Source organism: Rattus norvegicus, chromosome 14 (genome assembly GCF_021556685.1).
Source record: "Rattus norvegicus strain SHRSP/BbbUtx chromosome 14, alternate assembly SHRSP_T2T, whole genome shotgun sequence".
Classification (NCBI taxonomy): Eukaryota; Metazoa; Chordata; class Mammalia; order Rodentia; family Muridae; genus Rattus; species Rattus norvegicus.
In genome coordinates, this window is record NC_141547.1 from 83,707,312 (window position 1) to 83,723,629 (window position 16,318).

Below are 16,318 nucleotides of genomic sequence, written 5' to 3' on the forward strand. Positions count from 1 at the left end.
TTACTATACATTTGTTTTGGCAAATTACTTCTATGCAGATTGTATCTGTAGAATTCCTGCACATGGGTAAGGCAGGCGACTGTGCTGATTTCCACTACTCAGCAGGGAGATGAAAATTAAAACCACAGCAACTGCCACTGCGCACGCTCCCCGGAATGTTTATCCCAGCACGATGACATACGCTCAGCATACAAAATCTGTCTGATAAAATGACAGAGCTAACTGCACTCACACCCTCGGCCCAGCAGTTCCACTGCTACCGACCCGACTCCCTGCATCAGTGTGGATCTGACTGAGCACCACGTTCCCGAAGTCTCAGAAGAACTAGTCCTAGTGACTCCAAGTGGGAGCAGACCCAAACCTACACCAGCGACGGCATGAACAAACCCGTGCTAACAGGAGGCAGGATGCCGATGGTCTTGCTAACCAAGTCAAACGTGTGAGGCTCAAACTGCTTCCAAGCGGGTGGTATCCCACTTCTGACCTGACTGGTGGTTTGTTTGGTAAGACTGGGCCCAGGTGTGTTGAGACCCAGGGAGAACAACTTAAGGAGGCTCTCGCTCTTGCACTCCAGGGCGTCCATGTTGCTTACATTGGCAGTGCAGTGCTGAGCACAGCTGCCTTCCTAGGCATCTTGCTTACCTCACCCATGTCCCAGCCCTACTGCTCAGTTTGTGGTATTTACTGAGCTGTATCACTAAGCCATATATTCTTCTGCATGCATATAATAATTAGACATAAAGTGTTAAGGGATCTGATCTACCTCGACCATAAGGAATATATATCTCTATCTCTATCTCTCTCTCTCTCTCTCTCTCTCTATCTATCTATCTATCTATATATATATCTTAAGTAGATAATTTCTTAAGAATATCAGAATAAAACATTAGACTACATTAAATGAACAGCTTTTCTTTACCAAAAGATCACTTAAAGAAGATAAGACAAGCCACAAAATAATCAAATTATTGCAACATAAATAAGTAAAAAACAATGATTATCAGAATATTTTCTTTTAATTATGTGCACTGTGCATGTCTGTCTGTCTGTCTGCTGTGCACACGGTACAGGTGCCCTCAGAGCCTAGACAATGGATCCCTCTGAAGTTACAGGCAGCAGTGAGCCCCTGACGTGGGTGTTGGGGACTGAATTTGGGTACCCTGGAAAAGCAACAGACACTGTTAGCTACTGAGCTATTCCTCTGGCCCCCAGGATATTTTTGCATGGATGAAGAGAGATAACTCTGTGCACCAGAAGACCAGAATGACTAACGAAAATATGCTCAAGCATCAACTATAAGAAAATATGCTAAAATTATGAGGTGTTAGCATATCAAGCAGACTGAAAAGGTAAATTCTGGTAATAATAAGTTTACAAGAATACAGTATCTCTCTTCCACTGCTGGTATAATAAATATGGGTATAGCACTTTGGAAAACTATTTTGTGCTTTCTAACAAAGTTGAAAATGTGTAAACCTGTGGTGGCTTGAGTAAGCCCCACAGGCTCGTATATTTGAATGTTTAGTTATCAGGGACTAGCACTGTTTGAGAAGAATTAGCTCAATTAGGAGGTGTGGCCTTGCTGGAGTAGGTGTAGCCTTATTGGAGAAAGCTGGGGTGGCCTTTGAGCTAAAAGGCCATGCTAAGTCCAGACTCCTTTCTGCTTAGGGATCAGGATACAGCTCTCGGAGACTGTTCCAGTGCCTACCTGAACGCAACCATGTCCCCTGTCATGATGACAATGGACTAACCTAGAACTGTAACCAAGCTTTTATAAGCTGTCGCTTCAGCATGGTGTCTCTTAACAGCAACAGAGCTGTGATTTAGACAAAGCCTGAAACTGGTGTATTCCCGGCAGACACTCGTTTGCATGTGCACCAGTAAGTGTGCATATACGTGTGGCGCACACCCAGCGCTCAGCATGTGGAAGCAGAGCTCAGTGGATCTCCATGAGTTCCAGGCCAGCCAGACTACGCTATCCAGACAGGAGAGACCTTGCAGTGACGCGGGAGGCTGAAGCATGTCCCTCCCCATAGACCCAGGGATCACCTGAGCTTAGTGTGGGCAACACAGATTCTGTCTCAAACAACAAAAGCCAGGGTCAATCTAATTCCAGTACATGAGAGATGCGAAGCAGGCAGATTTCCATGAGTTCTAGGCCAGCCTTGTCTATAGAGCAAGTTTCAGGTCAAGCAGGGCTCCATAGTGAAACTGTCTCAATAACAACAAAAATAAAACAAAACAAAAACCCAAACAAACAAAAACAGTAGAATACAGCAGTGGAAAGGAAAAGAACCACATGCAATAATGAGATCACATTCTTGAGAGTCAAGCAAAAGACAGTAATGACAGAGTTCGCGAGCATAACTACGTCTATATGTTTACTCAAACTAATACTCTGAGGTGGGAAGATTACAGGGAAGGACTGTCAGAGCGATAAGGAGAACTTTTCTCATTTTTTTTATTTTAAGTAATAAAGGTAAAGGTTCCGTGTATCTGTACGTGTCAGAATGTGCATGCAAATACTTTCTAGGAAGAAAACACTCGGATAATTTGGTGGAAAATGTCACAGTCCTCAAGTCACTGAATACTCTCAACAACTAACTGGCTCACTAAGAGAAGAACTGCTCACGTTTCCACAAAGTCCAGACCCCTGTCACTGCCAGGCTGGTCTGCTCACATGTATTTGGCAAAAGAGAAAGACAATCTGCCTTTTATTTTCCTTTTTGGTTATTCTGGTCTCAGATAGCCCAGGTTGACCTCACACCTATTATGTAATGGAGGCTGCTCACGAGCTTCTGTTATCCCCACATTGCTCCTAGGGTTGGCGACCTGGACAACCACGCCTGCCTTCTTAATTACGTTTAGTCTTTATACGTAGGCATGCACATAGGAGAGTGGGTGCCCAGGGCGGCTGGAGGTGACAGCTCTCCCTAGAAGCTGAAGTTGTGGGTGGTTGTGAAGCATCAGGCATAGGTGCTGGAAATGAAACTGGGGCCTCTACAAGAGCAGGATGAGCTCTTAACCACGGGGCCATTTTGCCAGTCCCTTTAACATTTTTCTTCTTTCTTTCATTCTTTTTTTTTTTTAAAGACAGGGTTTCTCGGGGCTGGGGATTTAGCTCAGTGGTAGAGCGCTTACCTAGGAAGCGCAAGGCCCTGGGTTCGGTCCCCAGCTCCGGGGAAAAAAAAATCATTTAAAAAAAAAGACAGGGTTTCTCTGGAGCCTTGGCTTTCGTGGATCTCCCTGTGTAGAGCAGGCTGACTGTGAACTCACAGAGGTCCCCCTGCCTCTGCCTTCCATGGACTGGAACTAGTGGCATGCTCTCTCATATTCAGCTGTTAAGTTTTTTTCTTCAAAATAAAAAATAGTCTCGTCATTTTCTTAACCACTGTTGTTATTATGATGATTAGCTTTTCCATGTTAGCTGTATCTGCTCTGACATGGAACCAAAAGAAAAATGATGTACCAGAACCTTGTTATTTTCATGCCTGACACTGTGAAAAAGCTTTAAAACAAAAGACAAAAAAAACCCATGTTTGGTTACTTTTGCTATATTAACCCAACTGAGACTAGGCTCTCCCCTGGGATACACTAAGCACATAGCACCGAGGTAAGGATTTAGAAGGTGCTTTTAGAAGCACCTAGCATAGTTAGCCAACACATTTTTGTTGTTGCTGTTGTTATTGTTGTGTGTATGGATGTTTTGCCTGTACGTGTGTCTGTTCAGCATGTGTGTACCTGGTACTCATGGAGTCCAGAAGAGGGTGTCAGATCCCCTGGAACTAAAGTTACAGATGGTTGAGAGCTGCCATGTAGGTGCTTGGAGTAGAACCTGGGTCCATTGGGAAGGCGGCCAGTGCTCTTAACTGCAAAGCCAACACTACAGCCTCTATAGTCATCTTTTAAAAGTAGAATTCTAAAACAAAAACATTATTTTTATAGTATCCCTCTCCACGAAACAGCCTGAAGATGTTTTTGTTTCCCTACAATGTTAGCACACAGCAAACTTTATTATCCAGATAACTGCCAAGTCATGGTATGGGCCTTCCGACTACAAAACAGAGCCTTAGCAAGTACACAGCTTTAAGTCCTCGCAGACACAAGCAGAGTCAAGGGCTCTGGGCTCTACTGAGCACTGGTACTGGCTGCAAGCTCCCAAGCCCTCAGCCCTCTCCACCAATCGAACCTCCATGCTTGTCATGGATGTCGATATCGTTCCTCCCTCCCCCACTTCCCTTCTCTGACTCAGGTTAATCCGTAAAATTTTTCCTCCCTAACCCTCATGACAGTTACTACAGTGACCAAGAGCTAATGTATACTTCTATTGACTATGAACATGTCAGATACTTATTTTTAAGTACTATAAAACACACTGGATTTTGTTCCTATTGCTAGACATTCTCATACAACAGCATATATTCCCCTCTAGAGGACCTTTTGACTAAAACATCCTTGACGTCACAGGCTAGTTTGTTTCAGTTTTCATAGCTGGCATGCTCCAGTGGACTCTGTTACTGTGACATGACCTAAATACAAACTGGAAATGTCACTATGTTTAAGTGAAGCAATGAAGGATCACTAAAAGTTGGCCTTACTTGGCTGCTGGAGGCCTCCTCTTCCTCATCCCAGTCTAGACCCTGATGGGCTATCTCAGTAGTGCCGTTGTCCTGACTGACACAGTCTATACCCTGAGGGGCTATCCCAGTAGTGCTGTCGTCCTGACCGACACTGTTCTCCCCATCCAGCATTCTGGTGGCCTCAGTTGTGACTTTTAATTTCATGCTGTGAAAGTCAGAGGAGACTGAACCCATTTGAAGGCTCACGGGCTCACCCTCAAACAATAGGAAGTGTGAATTCACCCCTTCTTTAAAACCAGGGGGTTGGTAATCATGTGGGGTCACTGCAGAAAAGACAAAAATATTGCAAATTAAGTTTCAATAGAGCAAGTGACATTAATACTTAACATACAGTAAAACGTTCTCTCAGATGTCTCTGAATCCTTCTGCCTATACACGACATCACCTGAGCACAGAACAAGGAATTTGACCAAAGGTCTCTCTACCTACCTGAGTTATAATAGTGGAGTTTCATAGTGAGTATGACATCATTAGGAAGGGGTCCAAGGTTCTGCATCAGGACATACAACTGGCGGATGAGTAGGGAGCAGGCTTTCTTAACATCTTTACTGTGTGCCCCACTTTCAAAGCTCGTGCTGCTGCTGTAGTCACAGAAAAACGGCACCTTTCAATCATAAAACATTCACAATATACTCCAAAACAATGTTCTGGCTCTGTCATATAATAAATGAAACATTAGGACATTTTGCAGACAGTTTTTAAGAGGTAACCTAAGAAAATGATGGTATTTTCTGCAATGTATACTCACAGAATCTCTGACTAACAGACACACCTAAAGCATTTTAGATATCACTTTAAAATTTTGGCTTTCAAATAATCACATGTCATAATAATGCGAACAATGGACTGTAATTAGGTGACCTGGCATCTAATATCAGCTGTACTCTGAGCAGCTGAATGACCTCGGTCAAGTCATGCACACACATCTAGGTCAGTCGGCCCATTTGCGAGATAAGCTTATGGGCACTTCTGCAGCTCTGTGAGCGTGAAACCAGTCACTAGCTCATGCTTATCTGCCATCTGATTGTCTCTCAGAGAAATCCCCTCCTCACGCTGACATAGATTACTAAAGCTCTATTCTTCTGGCTTCTTTTTTGTCTACACTTCGACACTCCAGGCTGCTGCCAAATTACTTCTCCCAATAAGAAGGTCTGCCTATGTCACCTTCTTGCTTAAGTTTTCTATTGCACCTGTCACCTCTGAACCAAACGTGAGAACGGCTTATGTACAACCATTTTTCGCCACCACCCACCCCTGCAGCTGTCACCCAGTGTGTGTCACCACATGCATCTGCAGCCATACTGTGCTTCGCTTCTCCTCCCGATGCTCCCATAGCACGTACCTAGCTCATGTGCATTTCTTCACGAAGTCTCCCTCTACTCTGCACCTCCCCTAGGAGAACTATCTGTTCCACATACACTATGAATGGCTAAATCTTTCATCTCCATTGGGTTTGGTATTCACGTACCCAATATTTGCTGAATTAATAAATGAATGAAAGAGTTGGGCTAATTATCTTCTAATTCAAATTTTTTTATTTCTCTACTAAGTTTTCTTCCCAATTAGTCTCACTTTTGAGTGTCTTCAAGGACACACTACAATGGCAATATATTTGCAGTACCCTGAATACACTGGCACTTAGCACGGCAACGTAATCTCAAGTACTTAAACTGTTAGGTCTCTCCCTGATTTCTGGAGGCAGTGAGAGATCACAAAGTAAACAAACATATATTAACTGGATATTTTAGCTTCTCTATCAATTTCCAACAACTTCAAAGTTCTGTCTACCAGGATCTTTAATCAGCCAGAATGAATGGGTATAGATATGTGGCTCGGGAAACATCAGAAGATATTAAGGGCCCTCATTTAAGCAGTATTTCTAGAAATTTCTATTATACATCACCTTCTCACCTCCTGAGTATCTGAAAAGCTCACCCACTTGCTTTACTGTCTACCTCTCAGCATATGTGTCTCTAAAACAAACAAAGACTAACCTGGTTGTCCAGAATATGTATGCTGCAGGTTTGGAGAATAAGGACAACTGTTTAAGGGGGTAGGGGGAGCATGAAATATGCCATATACATATACTGGGCTTGGGAGAGCACAGCCTTGCCTATACGTTAAGTTCAAAGTCAGCCTGAGTCACATAAGATGCTGTCTCAAAGACAAAGTGCTGTACAACCTGTAAAATCGTCTATAAGTACGAATTAATGGTGGCTAATGTTTGAACTACCCATTCTGGAACTGACTTTTATATCTGAGTACTTTCTGCAAGTCTCACAACTGAGGGGATAATTCAGGAGGTGTGCATTGGAAAGAAAGCATAAAGACAAATTTCCCCCAGAACTGTTCCTCTCAGGATATCTATCTCCTCATTTACAGACTTTCATTAACAGTCTTTTATAGAATCTGTCCTTCTCTCCCATCTCATCAGCAGTCCTCAGCTCGCTATACCTGTTGGCTGATCTGAAACCAAAAGCTTCTGAGAGAAGAATGATGCACCTTAACAAACTTCTCCATACACTCTAGGGCCTTCCCTGGTTTTGCTCTGTGACCCATTACTGTATCTAAAAACATGGATTTAAGACTAGATCGGGCTGTGTGGTGGTGGCACACACACCTTTAGGGCCAACACTTGAAGACAGAGAAAGGCATTTGAGGCCAGCCTGGTCTACATAGTGAGTTCCACGACAGCCAGGGCTACACAGAGAAACCCTGTCTCAAAAACAACAACAATGACAACAACAAAAGACTTGATAGGAAAATATGGTGTACATGGGTTTTCCCATATAACGACACACATATGAAATGGTGTGTGCATGTGTATAGATAAGCAACTGACAGCATTTGCACATACAGGCAAATAATCCAGGAGTTTCATTTCCCTCAGGCTCAGTATTTCCTCTATCCAAAATGGAAAGAATTAACATCTTCGCCTGCCAACAGAGCTACTGGACTAATAGCCAGAGACAATTGTATGGGTCCTTTCTCTAACATCACGTTGACAGCCTTAATATATTTTAAAATTAAATCTTCTGCTCCTTCAAGGTGTATTAGTATTTGTCGTTATTTGCAGGTGTGTGCGTACTGTCGGTATGTGCAATGAGTGCAGGTATCCTCAGAGGCGTGACTCGCCGGGACGGAGCTGGAGTAAGTAAGCCACCTGATGCAGGCCTTTGGACTGATTAGGCACCAAGCCCTCTGGAACAGTTGCTTTCCTAACCACAGAGCCATGTCCCAGCCCCTTTCCACCACTGCCTCAAACTTCATCAGCCAAATTTATTGACTTCAGACCTTAAAACAATATTATAATTTCTATTTGTGATAGTGAGGTTTTATAGGGCTACGAGAAAATTACACAAAGATGTAAGATTTCCACCAGCCATATAAAAGCTTATATTTACTGCACTCCCATACATTTCTCATGTTCATTAAACAATTAGAATCTACCTGTCAAAGTCCATACTGGTTCCCTTTTTTGTGTATTTGAATTTGAATTGGTATATCTCAGTCACTTTCTAGAAAAACCAAAGAGAGCAGAGAAAGAAGTTAATTTTGAAACAAAACCAGATTTTTACCTCATAAAAGGAATATTTCACTGAATATCTCCTATGTTTCTGTATGTTTGTCTCACAGCATTACTTTATCAAGGAGTAGTTGTTCCAGATATATAATAACTTAATCTCTCTCCTCTCAGCTAAAAATAAAGTTAGGTAGCAAATATTTCCATTAGGTATTACCAGTTGAAGAACCAGTCACTCATGTAGTGAATATTTTATCAAATTATCTACTTTGAGGTAGAAACTGGAGTCATTGTGGTGAACGAGATAGAAAAGTTTTTCCATAGAATCCACAGAGCTAGCTAGTAAACAAAGAAAATAAGGTAATTTCAGATAGAAATGGTGCTGTGGACAATGTGAAGCAGATGCTGTGGTAGAAAGTACATACTGGGGAGAAAGAAGGGCTAATTAGATTTAGAAGGGTCAAGAAAGATTTGCCCGAAGATGTGGTATTTTGTGATGAGCTTCAAGAAGGCTCAGTCATATACAGACCTGTGGGACGAAGCCTCACAGACAGAACAGTAATGCAAAAGCTCTGACCTGGGCGGGAATGCATTTCTCAGAATCCACGAAGAAGCCAGAAGAAGCCAGCTCGCTGACAGCGAGAGATGCGGCTGTGAGACTGTGTTGACAGTAACATCTTGGACATTGTTCTAAGTTCATCAAAGTCTACTGAAAGTTTAAACAGGTTCCTAAAGCTCTCTATGGACCTGAAGGTGTGCTGGTTTGAATAAGAATGGCCCTGATAGGCTCATCTATTTGAATGCTTAGTCACCAAGAATAGAGTGGATCTATTTGAAAGGATTAGAAGGATCAGGAGCATAGCCTTGTTGGAGGAAGTGTTTCACTGGTAACACCAGGCCCAGTGTCTGTCGGTCTTGTCTGTCCATCTCCTCCCATCCAATCTTGGCTACAGATCGGGCTCTAGCTATTAATACTGCTCCAGTGTCTGCTGTGTGCTGATGTTCCTCACCACAATGATCACGGACTCAACCCCGACACTGTGAGTGAGCCCCGGTTTAACGCTTGTTCTTCTAAGAACTAAGCAGACAGGGAATGAGCGAGCAGGAATGATGGTGCACGCCTTTAATCCCAGCACTTGGAGGCAAAGGCAGGCAGATCTCTGTGTGCTTGAGGTCAGTCTGCTCCCCACAGTGTGTGTTCTAGGACAGCCGGGGATAAACAGAAAAATCCTCTCTCAAGGGAAAAAGAGGAAGGGAAGGGAAGGGAGGGGAAGGGAGGGGAGGGGAAGGGAAGGGAGGGGAGGGGAGGGGAGGGAAAGGGAAGGGAAGGGAAGGGAGGGGAGGGGAGGGGAAGGGAAGGGAAGGTACAAAGGAAAGGGAGGGGAAGGGAAGGGAAGGGAAGGGAGGAAGAATACAGGCAGGGAAGCCACAAGGACATCTAGAAAGTCACTGTGGTGATTAGGGAAGACATAAGTGAATGACTATAGGAATTTTAAAAATTGGAAAAGGAACTGAAGAACTAGGGCATTAAGTTTTGTTTCCTTCACAAGAAGCTGTTACTGCTATCTGCTCTCATCACTGTGATGAAATATAGAAAACAAATTTCATCATTAAAACATATTCAAATAGTTCTTTCAGGCCAGTGACATGGTTCGGAGGGTAAAAGTGCTTACACTGCAAGCCTGACAACACAAGTTTTATCCCAGGAACCCAGAGTAGAAGCTCAAATTGTTCTCTAATCTCCGTACATTTGCCACTCACACCTGCGCATGCACACACAGGCACACACACAACTTAAAATGCTTTAGCTTAAAAATAATTGTTTTTCCCAGATAAATTATACAGTTTGCAGACAGAGCTAAGGATGCTAAAGACAGATAAAGTGTGAATTGAAATCAGAACGCCGAATATGAACCCTCGTTCATCTGACAACGTGGAGAAGAGGATGCTAGACTGATCAAAAGCAGTTTTCATGTTCCTGCTACTTATCTCTAAGATTTGAGCTCAAAGCTCTGCTGATCTTTAGTTGACAACTTAACCTCAGGTGATCAAGTCCTGGAAATTAGCTCACACTGCCTGAACCTAAGGAGATGACTGTAGTGAGCTAATGTTAAAAGAGAACGCTTGTGTAACTGCTCGGCCTGTTTGCGGGAGGCTGCTCTGTGCACACAATAGCAGAGACAGGTCAGCTCAGAGGTGGCTGCAGGAGCCTAAGGCAGCAGCAAGTTCACTTCAGGCTGGCTAGACGCAGCGGCCTCGCTTAGCCGGGTGCCAAGGATGATCTCCTGTAACACAAACAGCGCCTATTCTTCTTGCCTGCCCTTGCTTCTAGTCCACTCTAGCCTCTTAGTACTATGAGAATGCATTTTGTAAATAAAAGAGACCTTTAAGTAGTTGGTCATTTTTTATTATTTGATTCCTAAATCAGTTGTTTCACCGTTGAGATATATAACTGTTTTTAAAAGATGTTAATCCCAGTGCTGGAGAGATGGCTTAGGTTAAGAGCACTTTTTACTCCTACAGAGGAGTTGGGAGGCTTAAAATTGCCTGGAACTAGTTCTAGGGGATCTGACCCACTTCCGGATTCTAAGGGCACTGCACACACATGATGCACACACAGACAAGTAGATACAAATGCACATAAATATGAAGAGCAATTATTTTAAGGTGTTCATTCTTGGTAATTTCACCATGTTCAAACTGTTTCTCGCTCCCTATTCCAAGCTACTGGAAAGACACCTCAGGTCTATCTCCAAAGTGAATCACACATTCATGTGATCTTTACTCTCTGTTCTCTAGCTAAGAGTTTTTGAAAATATAAACCAGGCCAGGTACAGATTCCATAAGCTTGCACTCCCAACTCCCAACTACTCAGGAAGCTGAGGCAGGGAAATCACAATTGAAGGCCAGCCTTCAATTGAGGTATCCATCTCAATGTTAGAAAGAAAGAGAGAGAGAGAGAGAGAGAGAGAGAGAGAGAGAGAGAGAGAGAGAGAGAGAGCAAGCGTCAGGGATCTAGGCAAGGCCTGAGTCCAAGTCCTCAAACTACAACAAAAATAAGCATTTCAGGTACGGATCAAACCATGTCTGTCTGATCCGTGTCTGTCTGTCCTCCTCCCAGCCCCTCTGCTGGCCCCACTGTCCTTGTAATGACACCTATGGTGCCGCCCCCTTCTCTGTCATCCACTTAGCTCTTCTGCCATCCCCCTTTTTCATTCATGAGACAGACACAGGGCATCTTCCCATCCTAGGGTCCCAGTGTGTCTATATTCTGGATTGCACCACCAGCAGTCTGAGGTAGGTGTCATTGTCAGAACTGATGAAGCTAGTACGTGTGGAGCAGTCTGACTCCAGAACCTGGCATGCTACCCTCAGTACTGTCCTGCTGTCAAATACAGGGCTCTGCACAGGTCTGGAAGAGCTGAGTCCTGATTATCCCATCTCAGTTCCAGTAGTAGTCCAGCCCCCAGGGATGTTCGCTATGGCTTTGCCAATCTAAAACAGTCATCCAAGCCCTCCCTCTGTGATCTTTACCTCATCACTGACGAGTACAACACCTTTTCAAACTTTCTTCATGGCATTATGACCTTAAACGCCTTACTAAAGTCTATTTACTTACTGTTTATCCTTCTTCATACAAAAATAAGTTTCTAGAGGTCAGAAATTAGGTCTGTCCCATCGACAGCTGTAAATAGACAGAGTTCATCTTCAAGTAGAATTTCATCTTATAAGGATTCATTCTTGACCAAGTTTTTCTATGTTGTGCAACTAACCTAGAACTAATGATCCTCCTGCCTCAGCCTCCTGAGTGCTGTGATCATAGGTATGTGCCACCACACCTGGTCTCTAATAGAGAAGCTTTCTTAAAAAGTCTCTAGGCCAGGCTTAAACCCAACACTCAGGAGGCAGAGGGAGGCAGATCTCTTTGAGGCCAGCCTGGTCTACAGAGCAAGTTCCAGAACAGCCAGGGCTACACAGAGAAACCCTGTCTCAAAAAAACAAAACCAACCAACCAACCAAACGAATGAATACACAAAGTCTCTGAACACATATTTCAGAATCACCTATTTTTCTGTGACTGAAACAGGCAATTACAATTGTGCGTTGATCAGCAACGGCACAAAGGTCTAGATAATGAAGCACACGGTAACACTGCTCACCAAGCTCACACATGTAATGCTTTTGTCTTGTGTTTCAAGGCACGGTTTCTCTGGGTAGCCCTGGCTGTCCTGGAAGTTGCTCTAAGTCCAAACTAGCCTGAGATGTCCAGAGACCCGCCTGCCTCTGCTCCTGAGTGCTGGGACTGAAGGCCTTCGCCCCTACTGCCCAGCTCGTTAATGTAACCTTAGTAATTTATCACTAATTTAGATTTATTTGCCTTGAATGCCTCCCACATTTCAGTGTATGCTTACTTTAGTTTTCAGGCTCTCTTTCAGGACAGCAATCAGAACAAAAGTGTAAACGTAAATGTACTACGGCTGTGTGCATGGCTCCTAACTCCATCAGCTTCTGGACTAGAGAAACACACTCGGATTTCAGCTATGGTTCAACTGCTGTACTGTGATACGTTCTCCACAGGAGGGCTGCAACTTTAGGCCCATGTGTAAAGTATATTTTTATCCCTAGTAAATATTAATACTGTTATTTTTGTGCCATTTTGTTTTAGGGAAGGCTATCCTTTCAGTGATGACTCAAGCTGCTGGCACAAGATCAATAATGCCAGAGATTGGGTTGATCTGAAAATGTTGTCTCATGATTGTTTAAAAGAATGAGGTCAGAGAGCCACAGTTTTCTCAGTGACCTGATGTTAGGCAGCAGCCAGGCCATAAAACAGTGGAACCTTGTGTGTGCTTTCAGATACTATGAACACTGTAGAACTATTGTAGTCGTGGAACTGGAATCATGGCCATAGTGATCTGAATGAGAGATGTCCCTCAAAGTCTGTCATTTATACACTTAGTCCTCAGGTGGTGGCAGTGCTTGGGGACACTGGGAACTTTAGGAGGAATCTGGTTGGTGTCACTGGGGGGTGGGCTTTGGTGGTTTATAACCTCATTTCCAGTTGTAGTTTGCTCTCTCTGCTTTGTGCTGTGGTTGAAGATGTGAGCACTCGGCTTCCTGGCCCTGCTTGCTATGCCTCCTTGCCATGATGAACTCCTCTCCGGAACTGCGAGCCAAAGTAAACTCTTGTCTAAGTTGCTCTTGGCGATGGCATTTTGTCCAGCAGTCGGAAAGCACTAATACAATTGCTCGCTTTGTTTTGGGTTTTGTTTTTAAAAAAAAAAAAAAAAGCAAAACGAACCTGTAGTGTTTTGGTTTTTTTTTTTTTTTTTTTTTAGTAATCAGATGTGTGCCATGAAAACTAGCACTTAGGGATTGCTACCGTACGGAATATGGTAAGTATTCGAAATATTTTTGATGGGCCATGGATAGCTTGAAACTTATCAAACAGAAAGCTCTCTTTTCAAAACCTCCTTCTCCTGTATGCTACCATCAAAACTAAGCAGTTTTACTTTCATTCTGTCAGACTTTTCCTGAGGTAAACTCAACTTCACCACCTCTAAGACTACTGACTTCTTTTTTAAAATAAAGTTTACTATTTAACAAAACTGCAAATAAATAAAGTATCATGCACCAAAACTAACCAGACTTCAGAGTAGGAGATGTGCATGCACAGGGAAACATAGTGAGTACTAGAAGAACAAATCAATCTACTAACAGTCTGCTGGGAAGTTTTTGTTTGGGGAACTTCTCCATCCTAATTTAAAAAAAAAATCATTTTGAAGCTAAATAGGAGGAGAAGGCCGGGATGGGACACAGCTCAGGTGGTAGTGCTTATCTGGCGTGCAGAGACTGGGTTCCACCCGAGGTCTCAGTGAGCCTGGCAAGGTGCTGCCTTGTAACCTCAACACTGTGCTTACGGAGCCGGGGCCTGGTGAAGGCGGCAGGATCTGAAGTTCAAGGTGACGCTCAGCTACACAGTGAGTTCTGAATACAGAAGCTAGGAGAGAGACTTGGAAAACAGAACAATACTAAGGACTTAAAAATAATTTAGTCTTGAATGTCACCAGTTAGACTAAATCCACTGCTTAGAGGAGAAAAATTCAAAGCAAGGGAAAAAAGAGAAGAAAGCTAGAGAGAGACCAAACAGCATGAGAAAGCAAAGTGCTTCTGCATGTCTGTGTCACAGGTAGAAAAGCCATTGAAGTAGCACAGGTAACTGTCATATTTAAGGCAGTCACACTGCAAGATAGGGAACAACACCCTTCTCCCAGGAACTCCTAATCCTAATCTCTTTAGGAAACATATGAAGGTTAGACTGGGGCTCTTCTGGGAAAGGATTTTAGAAAAAGTAGGAGTTAGTGCAGCCAGTGAGGATCCACAGAGGATTTCACAAAGATCTGAAAAGCAGCAAGGTGCAGGAGTCACTGAGCAAGTCCAGGACTCGAAAGATGAGGGTAGAGATTTTAAGCTCTCAAAGCTTCTGAAAGCATCGCCTGAGAGCACTCACATGCCAAGGACCGCTGAGTAATGCTGTAGCTTTTGTTTTTCCAAAAGACCATAAAACAAATAATTAAAAATATTTCATTAAGTATACACAAATTTTTATTATTTATATATTTATATTGATAAATATAAATATTATTATAAGTAAGATTACTTTTATACATTTATGATTAGGAGAATCTTAATCCTGACATATAGAATGGCCTCAGTTATGAACAGTGTTGTTTGGTTATTTTTTTTTAAACACTGTATAGGAGTGTTTCTTAAAAAAAAAAAATCTAGTTTCTAAAAAAAATCTCATAGTAAAGAACTGGTCTCATTTATAATAAAACAAAGTTCACAGTGAATTGCTCTGTTTATGTGGTAGTCTAGTAACATAATCTACAGCCTCAACTCAGATAAACATACATAAATACAGTATACATGTATGCATACACTACCATCTATACACAGTATACATGTATGCATACACTACCATCTATACACAGTATACATGTATGCATACACTACCATCTATACACAGTATACATGTATGCATACACTACCATCTATACACAGTATACATGTATGCATACACTACCATCTATACACAGTATACATGTATGCATACACTGCCATCTATACACAGTATACATGTATGCATACACTACCATCTATACACAGTATACATGTATGCATACACTGCCATCTATACACAGTATACATGTATGCATACACTACCATCTATACACAGTATACATGTATGCATACACTGCCATCTATACATTGCCATCTTACCTCCGGTTCCTTGGGATTTGTGTAAAGCTGTTTAAGGGAAAAATAGAGCACTTAATTTCCAAAACTTACCAGATTGCTGCTCATTGAGTACACTGTCTTTGCAAAGAGTTCCATTTGTGCTCTGTTAACTGAGTATCAGCTAGGCATATGTCAAGGTAGAGATAGGATGAGCTCTTACTCTACTAAAAACTCAGAATCTTTAGCACTTTCTATGAACACTAAATATAAAGAAGTTTATAAGTGATGTAAAGTATCTGTGATTAATATGACTGAACTGCAAATAAATTCTTAACTTGTTATGCCATAAATACTTAAATAATTAATATATATTATCAATGGTATCTCAACTTTATAACCTCATTTTATACCCATGGCTATATAAAACTTCAAAAACAGGCCCACAAAACTTTCAAAACAAAAAAAAAAACTCTGAATCTGTTTCATTTCTAAAATTATATTTAAATCCTAAGAGTTAATATGGTTTAATCTCTATGTTCTCCCATATAATAACATATATGCCAAGGAAATATACTGAACATTGATAATTTCTTATTAAAGCTCTGATATATCCAATTTTTCAATCCTAAAATGCTATAAATCTCAAGAAGGGAGGAAGGGAAGGATTTCTGTTTAAACGCTTTACTTGCCAAAAGTTAATGTAGAGACAGAGACTTGGTCTTCAAGTGTGTACTTACTGTTAACACCGCCATGTGCAGCTTCAGGAGAAAAGAAAACGGCTGTTATTATTTGCTTGTACTACAGCACAGACATTTCTGATAGAGACTAGTTAAAATACTGTGGCACAGAGAAAATATTCAGCAGGTCAGAAAAAGGAACTAATTATTCACTCATTCAGACAATTTCTATTACA

At 42.2% G+C, this 16,318-nt stretch overlaps 1 protein-coding gene across 8 annotated transcripts in view; it reads right to left on the reverse strand.

Moving 5' to 3' along the window:
- The window catches only part of Hormad2 (HORMA domain containing 2), an 83,029-nt gene that overhangs the window by 48,898 nt on the left and 17,813 nt on the right, over positions 1–16,318 (reverse strand). For 2 of the 8 annotated variants that reach the window (XM_087584097.1, XM_087584098.1), the window contains exons 6-10: positions 16,143–16,163; positions 15,448–15,474; positions 8,091–8,158; positions 5,070–5,221; positions 4,835–4,903 (exon numbers count right to left, since the gene is read on the reverse strand). In XM_087584097.1, coding sequence (XP_087440223.1) covers positions 4,835–4,903; positions 5,070–5,221; positions 8,091–8,158; positions 15,448–15,474; positions 16,143–16,163 — 337 coding nt within the window. Of the gene's footprint in view, positions 1–4,598; positions 4,904–5,069; positions 5,222–8,090; positions 8,159–15,447; positions 15,475–16,142; positions 16,164–16,318 lie in introns of all 8 variants that reach the window. The other 6 variants (XM_087584095.1, NM_001401619.1, XM_087584099.1 and 3 more) reach the window with 3 other exon arrangements.